The following is a 13,778-nucleotide window of genomic DNA, read 5'->3' on the forward strand; positions in this document are numbered from 1 at the left end:
TCCGGCCAGCCTTTTGCGCTCATATATATATCCGCCCATATTTATAAATAAATACATATATATTTTTCCAGCACTATCGGGCCCATATTTATATATCCATTCATATTCAAAAATTATAAATATATTTTTTCCGGCCAGCCTTTTGCGCTCATATATATATCCGCCCATATTTATAAATAAATACATATATATTTTTTCCAGCACTATCGGGCCCATATTTATATATCCATTCATATTCAAAAATTATAAATATATTTTCCGGCCAGCCTTTTGCGCTCATATATATATCCGCCCATATTTATAAATAAATACATATATATATTTTTTCCAGCACTATCGGGCCCATATTTATATATCCATCATATTCAAAATATAAATTATTTTCCGTTTTGCCATATATATATCCGCCCATATTTATATAAATTATATATATTTTTCCAGCACTATCGGCCCATATTTATACATCCGTCCATATTTATAAATTAATATAATTTTTCCGGCCAGTATTGTGCGCACATATATATATCCAGATCCAGATATACAAAACGTATTTTCTTTTATCCTATACATCTTTATTTTATATTTCCTCCGTGTTTTGTTTTATACGTACTCCCAGCGTTACTTACGAATCCATACAAACTTGTTTTGTAATCATTTAGCTTGTCTACGTGCAAGTTTTGATCCGCACTCGTGCGTTCGTATATTGTTCCGCATCTATCCCCATTAAAAGGGCTCCGTTTCCGAGCCGCACGCGAGATAATTCTCCCGCAATCCTGCGGTGCACAGTGAGAAAGCTCTTGCGTCCTCATACAGTCCACTTCTCATTTCCTCAAATTTTCCTCATTTTCTCAAAACCCACAAACTCGGTGTTCAACGGTAAGGTCGTCCCCTGAGTATGTCCACGGAGCCGTCCAAGACTGCGCCGAAGTCTAACGGTCTTTCGTCTCCCTCTTCAACTCCGGAGAAGGTTCGGCCTCCGATAACTCCGGCGACCGTGAAGCGTACGGATATTTCGCGCAAGTTCTCGTCTGTTCGCAGCCGCAGCGAATCCCCAAGATCCCGTCCGTCTTCGTCCAGCCTCCCTCAGGGTCGCAGATTCTCGGTTAAAGACTCGAGTGAACACAAAGGTCGTTCCAAGCTTTCAACCCAGACCCAGATCCCGCACGTTGTTGTGACGCACTGTTCTGACGCTCCCGTCACCCGATCCGTATCACAACAGCGCAGAGAACACTCCAGAATGTCCCTCTCCGATTTCATTCTGGCGTGCGACGCATTGACTCTGTTCGAAGCTCGGGAGAGTGAAGCTCTAACTTCTGAAGTGCCCTTGTTTTCCCTTAAAATGCACTTAGAGCAGCTCAAATCGCTGTGGTCAACTGTCGAGATGGAACACTCCGTTGTCACAAGGCCTTGACAGTCCCAAACCGACGAGGAAAGCTTGGCAAACATAAGCCGCATCAAGGCGAAGCACGAATACGCCTATGCGGCGTATGTGCGATGCGGGACGTTGTTTGGAGAACGCATCGAACATCTCTCGGCACAGATGACGAGTCTTATGCGTCAGCCCACCGCTCCGTCGAGGCCGGCGGGGCATAGGTTCCTCCGTGTGAGGTGGAGACATTTGATGGCGACAGCCTAGCATGGCCCACATTCCGCGATTTGTTCGCCGCCATTTATATCGCCAACCCGTACTTGTCACAAGTGGAGAAGCTCTATCACCTGAACACCAAGACGCGAGGGGAAGCGAGAACCATCGTAGCTAAGTCCCCCTGACGAATGAGGGTTTCCAGGCCGCGTGGGAGAACCTCACGCACGGTACGAAATAGCCGTCTGCTTGTCATGACTCAAGCCAGACAACTCCTTCAGATTCCCGCGGTGGCACAAGAGTCGGGCAAATCCTTGCGAGAGCTGCAGACTGCGTTTCAAGGGGGTCTTACCGCGCTTGAGCGTTCGGGTGTTAGTACGGAGAATTGGGATGTCCTACTTATCGCCATCTGCACTAGCAAATTGCCGAAGGCCACAATCCTCCTGTGGGAGCAATCAGTGCCAATAAGACTGTCGTCTCAAATTGGTCCGATTTGAACCAATTTCTTACCGATCGGTATCGTGTCCTGGATGCCACCGAAGAACATAAGTCGGGCCCAAGTGTGCAAGCCATCCCCTTTGGCCCCGCAAATCCTCTGCAACGATGAAGGTCCAAGCGTTCCCGCGAAAGCCCAGCTCAAACCGGCTTCTTGTAAGCTGTGCCAACGGGAGAATCACCCTATAACGGCTCTGCCCTAGTTTTCTTGATATGCCTGTTCACAGGCGGCTGGAAACCATTAGACAGCAGGGACTTTGTCTGAACTGTTTTGCCCGCGGTCATCAAGTGAAGGGCTGCTCCAGTGCGCATAATTGCCATACCTGCAAGGAACGTCATCATACGCTGTTGCATCCTCGTGATGTGTCCGTGTCCTCGCCGTCCGCTGCGCAAGTCCCACCATCCAGCGCCACAGAGGGTCCGTCCACGAGCAACCAGCTCACAAATGCTCAAAGTTATTTTGCATCTACCCCAGGCAGAGGCCTTTTAGGCACTGCGATTGTCACGCTGCACCATCGTGGTGTGGATCACCATATTCGGGCGTTGATCGACTCTGGGGCCGATTCAACTTTCTCTCCGAGCGTGTCTTCAGCATGGTCCAGCCCCCCTTCTACCCAGTAGACGCTGCGGTTACTGGCATGGGCCAGAGTGATGGAGGCTGCGCCGACAAGGTGTGTCTGCTATTGCTGCCTCCCCCGTGTGACAGACTGAACAAGATCGAGGTCTCCGCCCTGGTCGTATCCAAATGTCAGGGGCCATTCCAACAGCTCCATTCCTTAATACGGTTCCGACGCAGTGCCTCGATCGCCCCCTGGCTGACCCGTACTACAACAAGCCCGCGCCTATTGACATGATTATCGGTGTTGACCTGTTTCCCCACATCCTCGGAAACGGATCAAAAAGGATATTGGTGAGTTCGTCGGGCTAGAAACCATCTTTGGATGGGTTCTGTGTGGAGCTATCATGCCTGACCCTCCGGTGTCTCGATCAGTTTTCGCGGCACAGACGCGAGTTAGGCCAGAAGCAAAACTTGATGTACTCCTCACCAAGTTTTGGGAGGTGGAAGACCTTCCGCAAAACCGGAAAAGGAGGATGACGTATTCTGCGAGCGGAACTTCCAGGAGACCACCCAAAGAGGAAAGGACGGTCGATATGTTGTGTCCCTACCCTTCAAAGGTCCGAATAGCGTTGACTTGGGCCACTCAAGACCGATCGCGCTGGCTCAATTCCTGCGGAATGAAGCACGCCTTCTCAAGGATCCCGTCCTAAAAACGCAGTACGATGCCATTATTCAAGAGTACGAGGAATTGGGTCACATGATTCGGGTGACGCCGCCTCAAGGTGGGAAAAACTTCTATCTCCCCCATCACGCGGTGTTTAAGCCCGATAGCACCACCACTAAGGTACGCGTGGTATTTAACGCGTCGAGCCCCTCCACACAAGGCGTCAGCCTCAACGATGTCTTGCACACCGGCCCCACTCTTCAGGCCGACCTCACGCTTCAGGTACTGAAATGGCGGTTCTTTCAATTCGTTTTCAACGCCGACATAACGCAGATGTATCGACAAATCCGAGTCGACCCCAGGCATTCAGCGAATCCTCTACCGAAACAGCTGCGGCAATATTCAGGATTATGAGTTACAAACTGTCACGTTTGGGGTTAACTGCGCGCCATTCTTGGCGATCCGAGTCCTTTTACAACTGGCACAAGACGTGCAAGCGATGTATCCTCAGGCGAGCGAAATCCTTCGGAACTACATGTATGTTGATGATGTCCTTGCCGGCGCTCACACTGAAGCCGACGCCCGTCTCGCCATACGAGAGCTTCAAGCGACCCTCCAATCTGCGGGCTTCCCGCTTCGGAAGTGGACTTCCAATAAGAAGGAAGTACTTCAAGCCATTCCGAGAGAGCACCTGCTGCGAGAGGACTTTCTCGAGCTGGAAGACGCGAGCACTGCAAAAACCTTGGCATCCGCTGGCAAGCTGCCGAAGACGTCTTCTTCTTCACCGTAGCGGACCCCCCCTTGAAGGAGTCGATCACCAAGAGGCAGGTTCTGTCCCATATCGCTAAACTCTTTGACCCCGCTGGTTGGCTAGCCCCATTTGTCATCCGAGCGAAGATATTCATGCAACAAATCTGGCTTACCGAACTGGGCTGGGATGATGTTCTGCCGCCTCTCCTGCTGCAGCAATGGCACGAATTCCTGCAGGATTACCCAGGCCTCAGTCGACTCCGCATTCCCCGTTGGCTAAACACCAGCGATAAGCTCTCGTGGGAGCTTCATGGCTTCTGTGACGCGTCACAGAAAGCGTATGGAGCAGCCCTATATGTGCGGGTTCGGTGCGGCGATCAAGTAGCCGTCCATTTATTAACGCTAAGACCCGTGTAGCTCCAGTCAAACAGTCTCACTGCCTCGGCTGGAGTTGTGCGGAGCGGTTTTACTAGCCGATCTCTGGGCGTCGATCGTTCCTGAACTCCCAATCCCACCTGCAACCTCCCAATTTTGGACCGACTCTACCATCGTGTTGGCTTGGCTCAACAAACCCCCGTGCAGTTGGTCCACCTTCGTGGCCAATCGGGTATCCAGCATCTCCAAAAGCACCAGTGGCCAAAGCTGGTCACATGTGCGCTCCGAGGACAACCCCGCTGATCTGGCGAGCCGTGGGGTCTCCGCGGCCGAGTTATCGGCCAGCAGACTCTGGTGCATGGGCCGGACTGGCTCCAGCGAGCCCCGAGTATGGCCAACTCCCCATAACGAACTCCCAGACACCCAGCTGGAGCAACGAGTCCAGTGCCACACCACCGCGACCACCCTACTCGAGGACGTCAGCGAACGTTTCTCGGATTATGGTAGGCATTACGAGTCATCGCGTACATCCTACGCTTCGCCACCAAAAGGATTTTGACGCCTTCCACGGTTCACCTCACCAATGACGAACTTCTCTCCGCCGAGCGCGCCTTGATTCGGACCTCTCAGCGTCGGGAATACCTCGCGGAGATACGGGCCCTGGGGGAAGGGCGACCCCTGCCATCATCCAGCACGCTACTCAATCTGAATCCATTTCTCGATCAGCATGGGTTACTCCGCGCCTGCGGACGACTCCGGGCCGCCGAGTCCCTCCGATATGATGAACGTCACCCTATTCTCCTCCCCTATAGTACTCATTTCACTCGCCTGCTTGTCGAATTCGCCCACCGCATCACGTTGCATGGCGGCAATCAACTGATGGTGCGGTATCTGCGCACCAAATTCTGGATCCCACGGATCAAGAACATGGTGAAGTCCCACCTCAAGGGGTGCAAAGTCTGCATCGTGCATCGTCGACGACTACAGACCCAGATGATGGTGATCTCCCTCGAGAACGGATCACGTACTCCAGGCCCTTCACCCACACGGCATTGATTTCGCAGGCCGTTCGAGATCAAAAATTACACCGGGCGTGCGTGTCTCATAACTAAGGTTATGTCTGCGTCTTCGTGTGTTTCAGCACGAAGGCAATCCATCTCGAGGCGACCTCCGACCTCACCACTGAAAGATTTCTTGCAGCCTTCTCTCGGTTTGTCGCACGGAGACAATGCCCCCAGCGCATCTACTCCGACAATGGCAAAACCTTCGTAGGGGCCTCAAAGGCGCTCGAACAAGATTTCCTGAACGCCACCAAGCTTGATATAATGAAGGCATTTCCCCAGCACATTTTATCCTGGCAGTTCATTCCGCCAAGCGCGCCCCATATGGGAGGACTGTGGGAAGCAGGGGTCAAAAGTTTTAAGACCCTGTTTTACAAGTCTTCGTCCACTGTCAAATACACCTTCGAGGAACTTTCCACTCTCCTGTGTAGGATCGAAGCGTGCCTAAACTCCAGGCCAATCTCTCCCATGAGCGAGGATCCAGAGGACCTGCTGGCCCTAAGCCCGGGGCATTTCCTGATTGGAGGACCGCTCTTATCCATTGCGGAACCGGAAATTCTGGTCGAGCCTATGTCACTGATCAACCGATGGCAGCGACTGAAGGCAATCCAGCAGGCTTTCTGCCGCCGCTGGAAGAGTGAGTACCTCAAGGAGCTTCACAAACGGAACAAGTGGAAGTCACCGACTCGCAGCATCCAGACCGGCGACCTCGTGATCGTGTCCGAAGATCATCTCCCCTCCAACGAGTGGCGCTTAGGCGAATTGAGCGCACTCTGCCCGGGGCTGACGGGCTCGTCCGAGTGGCTGATGTCACCACCGCGCGTGGGTCTATCCGAAGACCCGTGGCGAAGCTTATTCTGTTGCAAGACAGCAGGAGTCCTGAGCCTAAAACCGTATCGTGACTCCCAATCCCTCTATGTTCCCTCCGAATGTCCTCGTCTCCGTGCATGTTGTTCGTTCCCGCGCATAGACTAATCCACTCCCCCCTACGTAATTTCTTTCGTTACAGTTCGTTCAGCTCCCCCCTTCATAGCGACATGGCCCCCACACGTCTGCCGCACCACCGCAGCAAACGAGCTGCTCCGCAGGGCACGAACGTGTACCGATGCCGGGTCTGTCGGGGGTTCATGCACTCCGGCAGTGTCAGCGCTTCCTGAACCTCCGAGGGGAAAAGCGGCTCCGGCGGTGCTGATCAACAAGTATTGTCCCAATTGTTTGGCACACGAGCATTCATCCGACGCGTGCCGGACTCGCCATGGTTGCCGACGATGCGGGCAAAGGCACCATACCCTGCTCCACATGGCCGACCAACCGCCGAGACAACGTGCCTCCGCCCGGCGTCGCAGCCAATCACCCCCTCCGGGCGTGCTGCACCCCCGCTACAACCCTGTTCCCGATCATCGTCCGACCGCTCCGCTCCCCCAGAAGGCGCACCCGAAATCTCTCTATCCTCCCTGCTCCACGCCAGGACGACGACTGTCCTGCCAACCGCAGTTCTCCGGTTGGGCAATGGCTCGAAATCCTTCGAGACCCGCGTCCTTCTCGATGCGTGTGCGGCTGAGAGCCGCATCAATCGCTCCTTTGCCCGGTCCCTGGGTTAGCTGTGACCAAGGTCGGGGTCGACCAAGCCTGTACGGCCGTCCTCGAGTCAAGGTCCGACGAGACGTTCCGACGGAACGTTATATTCCGGGTCGAAGAGGACTTGCTCATCCGCACTCCCATCCGGGAAGTGGCGGCGCCGGTTCGGGAGAGATTCGCCACCCTGATCCTGGCCGACCCCTATTTCTATCGGCCGGCGTCGGTGTCCGTGGTGCTCGGGGCAGACCTCTATCCGGAGGTCATCCAACCAGGCTGTGTGCCCGGTCATAGCGGTACTCCCGCAGCCCAGAGCACCGTGTTCGGATGGGTCGTCTCCGGCTCCTGTGGGATCTAGGCGCTCCAGAACGTTGCCGTCCCCCGTCCTTTATATGCCCAGGGTGGCAATTGCAACATGTTGCAAGGGGGCGGTATGTTCACGCCACCGGGTGAACAGCAGTGAGCGGCGAAGAGCAGTGAAGAGTGAGGAGGGTTTTTTGATCCTCGGCATCTACGGTCACACCAGGAGGGGTGACTGGGTTTTTCTAATGGGCATCGCCATTATTGCGAATCGAGTTTTTCACCCGAACACCCGTTCATCTCCTTTAATTTTTAATTTGCGATTTGTCATACCTTTCAAACCGAACCATTTTCGTGTGTGTGTCGGTATACCTTGTGAATTAAATAAATCAACATATAATTAAAACGAAGTTTTTCGCGCGTTTTAATCATTCTACTCACCTACGAGACCCTGAAGATATTGGCACCCGCCAACCACTTGGTACTATATCGGGTCCTTCCGCCCCGCGACAAACAGAGGCCGTGGATCATTCGCAAAGAGACTCTCAACTGAGTCGCACGTCAAGGTCCATAACTAGTTTAGTGTTATTTCTATAAGTATGTTTAAATTCTAACAATATATTGAACTCGATTGTCATCAAACAATTCAAATATTAATAAATAAATAAATATAGTAACGATCGCTAAATCAACGCTACACATATGTAGGTATGTATCTAATCTTTCCATAATTTGGGGATTCGATTTCTTACACAAAAAACCAAAACACTAAAAAATTTCAAGTTGAATACTCCAACTCTACTTCCAATAGGCTTCAAAATGGTGGCGTGAAGTTGATTTGCACAGACAGACGGATAATCTTAGATTTTCAGGCTGATCAGGAATATATACCATTTGCAAAGGTAAATAAAAAATCAGACTGAAATTTTAGCAACCAACAAGACTTTTAAATTTAATATCACCTTAGTGTTGGGAGAAAAAATTATATCGATAACAATTGAGCTGCCAGTGCTAAAGAAAAAGTGTCAGTAGTGTTGTAAGCGACTTTTAAGTTTACTCTCTTATCAACACTTACAATTCCAATGGCATTTACTTATACATATACATACATCTAGTTGGCTTTGACAGACAGAAACGGTATAAATAGAGGAACCTGAAGAGCCTAGAGCTCATTCTATTTTGTTGAGTCGTTGCGATAGAATCAAATTTATTCCTTAATTTTTGTCCTCAATTTAAATTTAAATCATTTTATTCCCTATTCATCCACATTAAAGTTTAAAAGTGTTTATTTCTATCTGAGGTCCACATTCCAACAGCGCCATCGGCCTTTTAGGAGATGTGATTGACACCGACGTTGGGCGAGTATGGTTCAAAGCATTTTCCTTAGTCATTGTATTTCCGAACTTCCAACAATTTATCCAATAAGCATAGCCATACTTCTAAGTCAGTAAGGTTTTTGGCTTTTCTGCTTCACGTCGTTTTCAGTGGATAGCCAGTTGTCTACTCGATCCCATAATTGCAAGATGCATCATTTTTAACGCGTAAATACTGAATTTATGTTTTAGGTCCGAACCATTTTCTGTTGACTGTTGCTTATTGCCATGGTAAAACCATAAACAAATTAGTTTTAATGACGCCAATTTCGAGTAAAGTCTTACTTCCTTTATTTTTCCTTATTCATTATATCTCCATTATATGAAAAATGTATCAAAAAACCCTAGATCCACACCAATTTTGTGACTCCTTGACTACCACAATACGATTATAACAAAGTCATCTTGGCGCCAAATTTGTTTGTGATTGTGATGTTTCGTTTTTTTTCTTAATAGTTTGGCCTTTTTTCTTCTCTAAGTGCTGCTCCCAATTCTGGACGACACCCTCATTCTGGGAGATTTTTGTCGCTCCAAAAGATTTGGATGATGATTTCCGCTTTGTATTCGGATGGTAAACGGTCTCGGTTTTACTTGTGCGTAACGGCGATTAGGATTTGTGAGTGTAGCGAATATATTATTCAATTGATTTCGGCCGATCTATTAAAGGGACATTTTTGGGCTAACTGTCCATGGACCAATATGTCCAAATATGCATGGAATTATTTAATTTCTCTGTTTCTGTTGGTATATATGACTATCGTCTATTGTATTTGTGTAAAGACCAATTGTACCGAGAGCCTCTTGATATTTTACGTAGCTCTGGATAACCTAAAGTTTTTAGATAAGTTTTCGAAAGTTTGAACAACAAATACATTTTAGCAAATATTTTTTTTTTCTATTCCCAATTTCCGAAACCATTTGTATAATATGAGATAAATAAAAACTCTGCTATATATATTTAGCATATGTGGAAAATTTGGTAACGCTGAAACATCCGATTAATCGGCATATAATTGACAAACTTTTAATCTATTGATCGATTGTTATTAGTTCGATTACTAAATAGTCGATAAACAAATAATACAACACTGATAATAAAATTGCTCATGTCTGTCATCACTAATTGTAAGTGTGAGTAAGAGAGTCATGATAGAGAGTGAAAGAGAAGGCAATAGTGTCTGTAACTTTAAATTGCAATTTTTTTTTAAATAACATCTATTGTAGGGTAATAAAATTGAAAAAATTTTCTTGTGACGTAGCCGTATTATACGTAAAATAAATAGTATAATTATAATTATTACATAATGTTTCCGACATTCAACTGTCAGTAGCTAGGAACACATTTATGTTTTCTCTACAATTCCCAACTAGTTAAAAATCTGCAGATTACTGGAATCTCGAATCGAAATATATGCAGAAACAAACATCTTCTGTTTAGCCCACACACAATTTGGTTATTGTTTATTTAAATTTTGTAATATACTTTCTTAAAATACTTTCTTGCGTTCCGAAACTCTTGCGTGGAGTATTTCCAAGCTGAACACAATTCCACCCAGGACACACATAACCAAAAGATAAATGAAAGCAATGGCCAAGTGGGCTAGGCCAGCTGAAGTGTACTCACTATTGGCCGGCAGACGGGTCACTAGTTCAGCATATAGAGCCGTTTCAAAACAACTGCGTGTATAAAAATTCAACAGTCCCGAAGAGTGTATACGAAATGTATAATACTCTATGTAGCGCCACAAAGATGAATCCATTAGCAGCGGATAGGCCAAATGATAGGAACCAAAGCAAATGCTGCTCATCTTAAAGATTCGCTGTTTCAAGAGTTTTTGCTGCTCATCAAGAAATTGCCACTGATCCTCTGTGACAAAGTAGGCGTGGGTGCAATTAAAGTTGGTTTGATGCTCTGCAAATATTCCACTATCGACTGGCCTTAGAAGTTTTGGTTATAATTTCAGTCATTAAACTGTGTAACTTCATGGCGATGGTCATGTGCTACTCGTTTTTCTTGAAATCACTTCTACTTGGCCTTCTAATTGGACCTATCGCAGATTGGAATCTTCAGTATGTTCATAATTTGTTGCGTCCATTTGCTGCCTTCAATGCGTTTCAGGAGATTGTTTGGTTTGTGAGTCAAAAACAACGAGTGCCTGAATTGGATCAGTTATACGTATCGTAGATGAAGCATTCGGAGCAACTGCTACTCAAACGGTGATCAACAACAATACGGAATTGCGTATGATAAGGGCCCCGGCAAGGAGAAATCATATGAGTTTTGTATTCACCACCGGAGTGGATGATCCCATTATGGAGGTGTATAATAAAGTCTTACCCCCCGATGCCTTGGGGGGCAAAGCAATTAATATGAAACAAGCCTTGCAATTGGTACGAGATCGACGTGTGGAATTTCTAGCCCATGCTTATGCCTTGTTTATGCCAGACGAAGGGATCGAGAAGAGCTACCCTCTGTTGGTGGTGCAGTGGTGTCTGATAGTGCCCACTTCGATATCTGTTTCAACGTACTTTTATCCTCTGCAACCTTTCGATTTCATGGTGTGGTTTTTTGTACTTGGAGCATTTGTGGCCTTAATTTTGCTGGAACATTGGCAAAAAGAGACACTCGGATGGCATAAATGCTGCACTATTGAACTCGTTTTGCTATATTATCAATATAGCTACCGCTCGACAACTACAAAAGCCACCAATTTTGAGATTTCTTCTATTGGCCGCTGTCTTTTTTATGGCTTTTTCCTATCGGCAAATTATACATCGACACTTGGTAGTATTTTGACTGTTAATCTCTTTCATGCCCAGATCAATACAATGGATGATACGTGACCAATTACCTGTGATGATTATCGATTATGAGCTGGAATTCTTATTGCAACTTCACAAGGAATTGCCGGAGGAGTTTGTAAAACTTCTAAGGCCAGTCGATAGTGGGATATTTGCAGAGCATCAAACCAACTTTAATTGCACCCACGCCTACTTTGTCACAGAGGATCAGTGGCAATTTCTTGATGAGCAGCAAAAACTCTTGAATTTATAAGAAAGTAATTACATATATGGCCTTGGAGATTACATACATAACTAAACGAAAAGTTTCTACCGCGACGACATAAAACAAAGTTGTTAGTTTTGTTTACTTGTCAGACACAAAAACAATAATAATCCTCCCACCTAACTTTCTTTGAACATAATTGCGACAGTAAAAGTACCATAAGGTAACTTTAATTGCATTTTAATCAAAATATGTGTAAACGAAAGTTTTCAACTAGCAACCATTTTGCAAAGTTAAATCTATAATTGTGTAAAATTTACAAAACTTTAGTTATAAACATAGGAAATTACTATTTCATAGAGCAAAATATGAATGCTTATATGAGTATAGATATAAGCACGGAAGGTCTACTGAGCTTCAAATTCATGTTCATATTCGGACTGTACATTAGGAAAGCCATGGCGTAGAGCATATTTTGTGTGATGGATTTGGTGGCTAGACTTTTCTCACACCAGTGTATCCAGCGCATAAGAAAGGCTATATAGAAAATGCCCAAGAACAGGGATGTCCAAATGTATCTGCCCAGTGGCCAAACTACATACATCCATTTGGGCAATTCGGGTGCAAGAGGCACCATTACACAGTTTCTCATCAGCTCCAGCGGATAACTGTGCTCCGTTTCGTTTGGTAATCTCTCCTCCATCTCTGATCTTACCAGAACTCCATGCAGTGATAAATTATAATTGCCATCGGATATTTTCTGCTCAACAAGCGACTTCTTGGGCAGACTCTCAAGCTCATCCAGCTGCAGTTGATAATGATAGACCTGGGCAAATAACTTCACCGTCTCCATATACGGTCCACAGAATATTGGCCTTGTGTTCTGTGTATCGTTATACACAAAGGCATGCGGTATATCAATACTAAATGGCGACCGAAGAAATCCCAATGTCGCGTTGTCCATGTCCATTAGTGAGTGCATTTTGTTGTCAACTTTCGTGTTACATGCGATATTTAAACGCTTTGACTACGGGTAGAATTCCTCCTCTCACTGACTATGCGGCTGGCTAATATTGGAAATAAGCAGAAAGTTTGCAAAAAAAAAAAAGAACAATCAACTAAACGTAAAGCTCAATCTATGGGTTTCACAAAAAAGTACGTCAAACACGACTTGGCAGACAGAGTGGCGCTAGTCCATTTTACAATGGGCCAGGAATTCAATTAATATGCATTTTAGAATTTCAGTCTATTCCCTAACAATGCTTTAAATTATTATCGTGCCAAAACAAAAGTAATATTTCTATATTTGATTGACATGACACAGAAGGTCAAAAGGAATCCCTTTTGAAAATCCTCTCTTTCTCGATACCTATTTATGTCTATTCCCTGAAAGTTTGAAATCAAATGGATAAATATCTTTAAACGTATAGAAAAAGTAAAGGAAGAATGTTAAAAATTATTCGTAGACTATTTGTGAAACTCTGTGTTCATAATTTCTGGGAATTGGTTCAATCTTCCGTTTTTTAATTTTGACACATTTTTCTTAGTCATATTCTTATAGGAAACATTTTCCTTTAATTTTTACTCATTTCTTGTGAAACAATACTTAATTAATGACAATTTTAGTCAAAGAAGAAAACAGTTTTTAAATTATTTCAGTTTTGTTACTTTTATTAATCATTGGATTTTGTGGTAGTAATAAAAGAAAAATTTTTGTAAATTTATCACTTTTTTGATACTACTATAAGATTTCATTTTTTTTTTTAAATCTAATACTTCGCCAAAATAGAAATTAGTACCACAAAATGATTGTCATGATTTTGTTATAATAGAAAATTATCAGAAATAAAAATTCGAAGTAAAGTTTCGAAGGCATATTTTAATTTAGATTCCACTTAAAATTATCATAATTTTGAATTGACAATTGAAAACACTATCTGTGCTTTGGTGTAAAGGAACTCAAAATATATTCCCTAAATTTTTTTTATTTTATTCAAACCCCTTCTTAACATTTCCACTGTGCCTTTGCATTTTGTT

General features: G+C 45.5%; 1 protein-coding gene across 1 annotated transcript; it reads right to left on the reverse strand.

The window, feature by feature from the left end:
- Nucleotides 1-10,358: 10,358 nt before the first annotated feature.
- LOC124461932 lies at nt 10,359-12,723 on the reverse strand (the record flags this gene model as incomplete). The annotated part of the gene is made up of 3 exons (XM_047013337.1): nt 12,128-12,723; nt 10,466-10,672; nt 10,359-10,411 (listed from the first exon to the last, which is right to left on the reverse strand). Coding segments are annotated over exons 1-3 (856 nt in total), but the record flags the coding sequence as incomplete, so codon positions are not given.
- Nucleotides 12,724-13,778: the final 1,055 nt, after the last annotated feature.

This window comes from Drosophila willistoni, unplaced genomic scaffold, assembly GCF_018902025.1.
Source record: "Drosophila willistoni isolate 14030-0811.24 unplaced genomic scaffold, UCI_dwil_1.1 Seg752, whole genome shotgun sequence".
Classification (NCBI taxonomy): domain Eukaryota; kingdom Metazoa; phylum Arthropoda; class Insecta; order Diptera; family Drosophilidae; genus Drosophila; species Drosophila willistoni.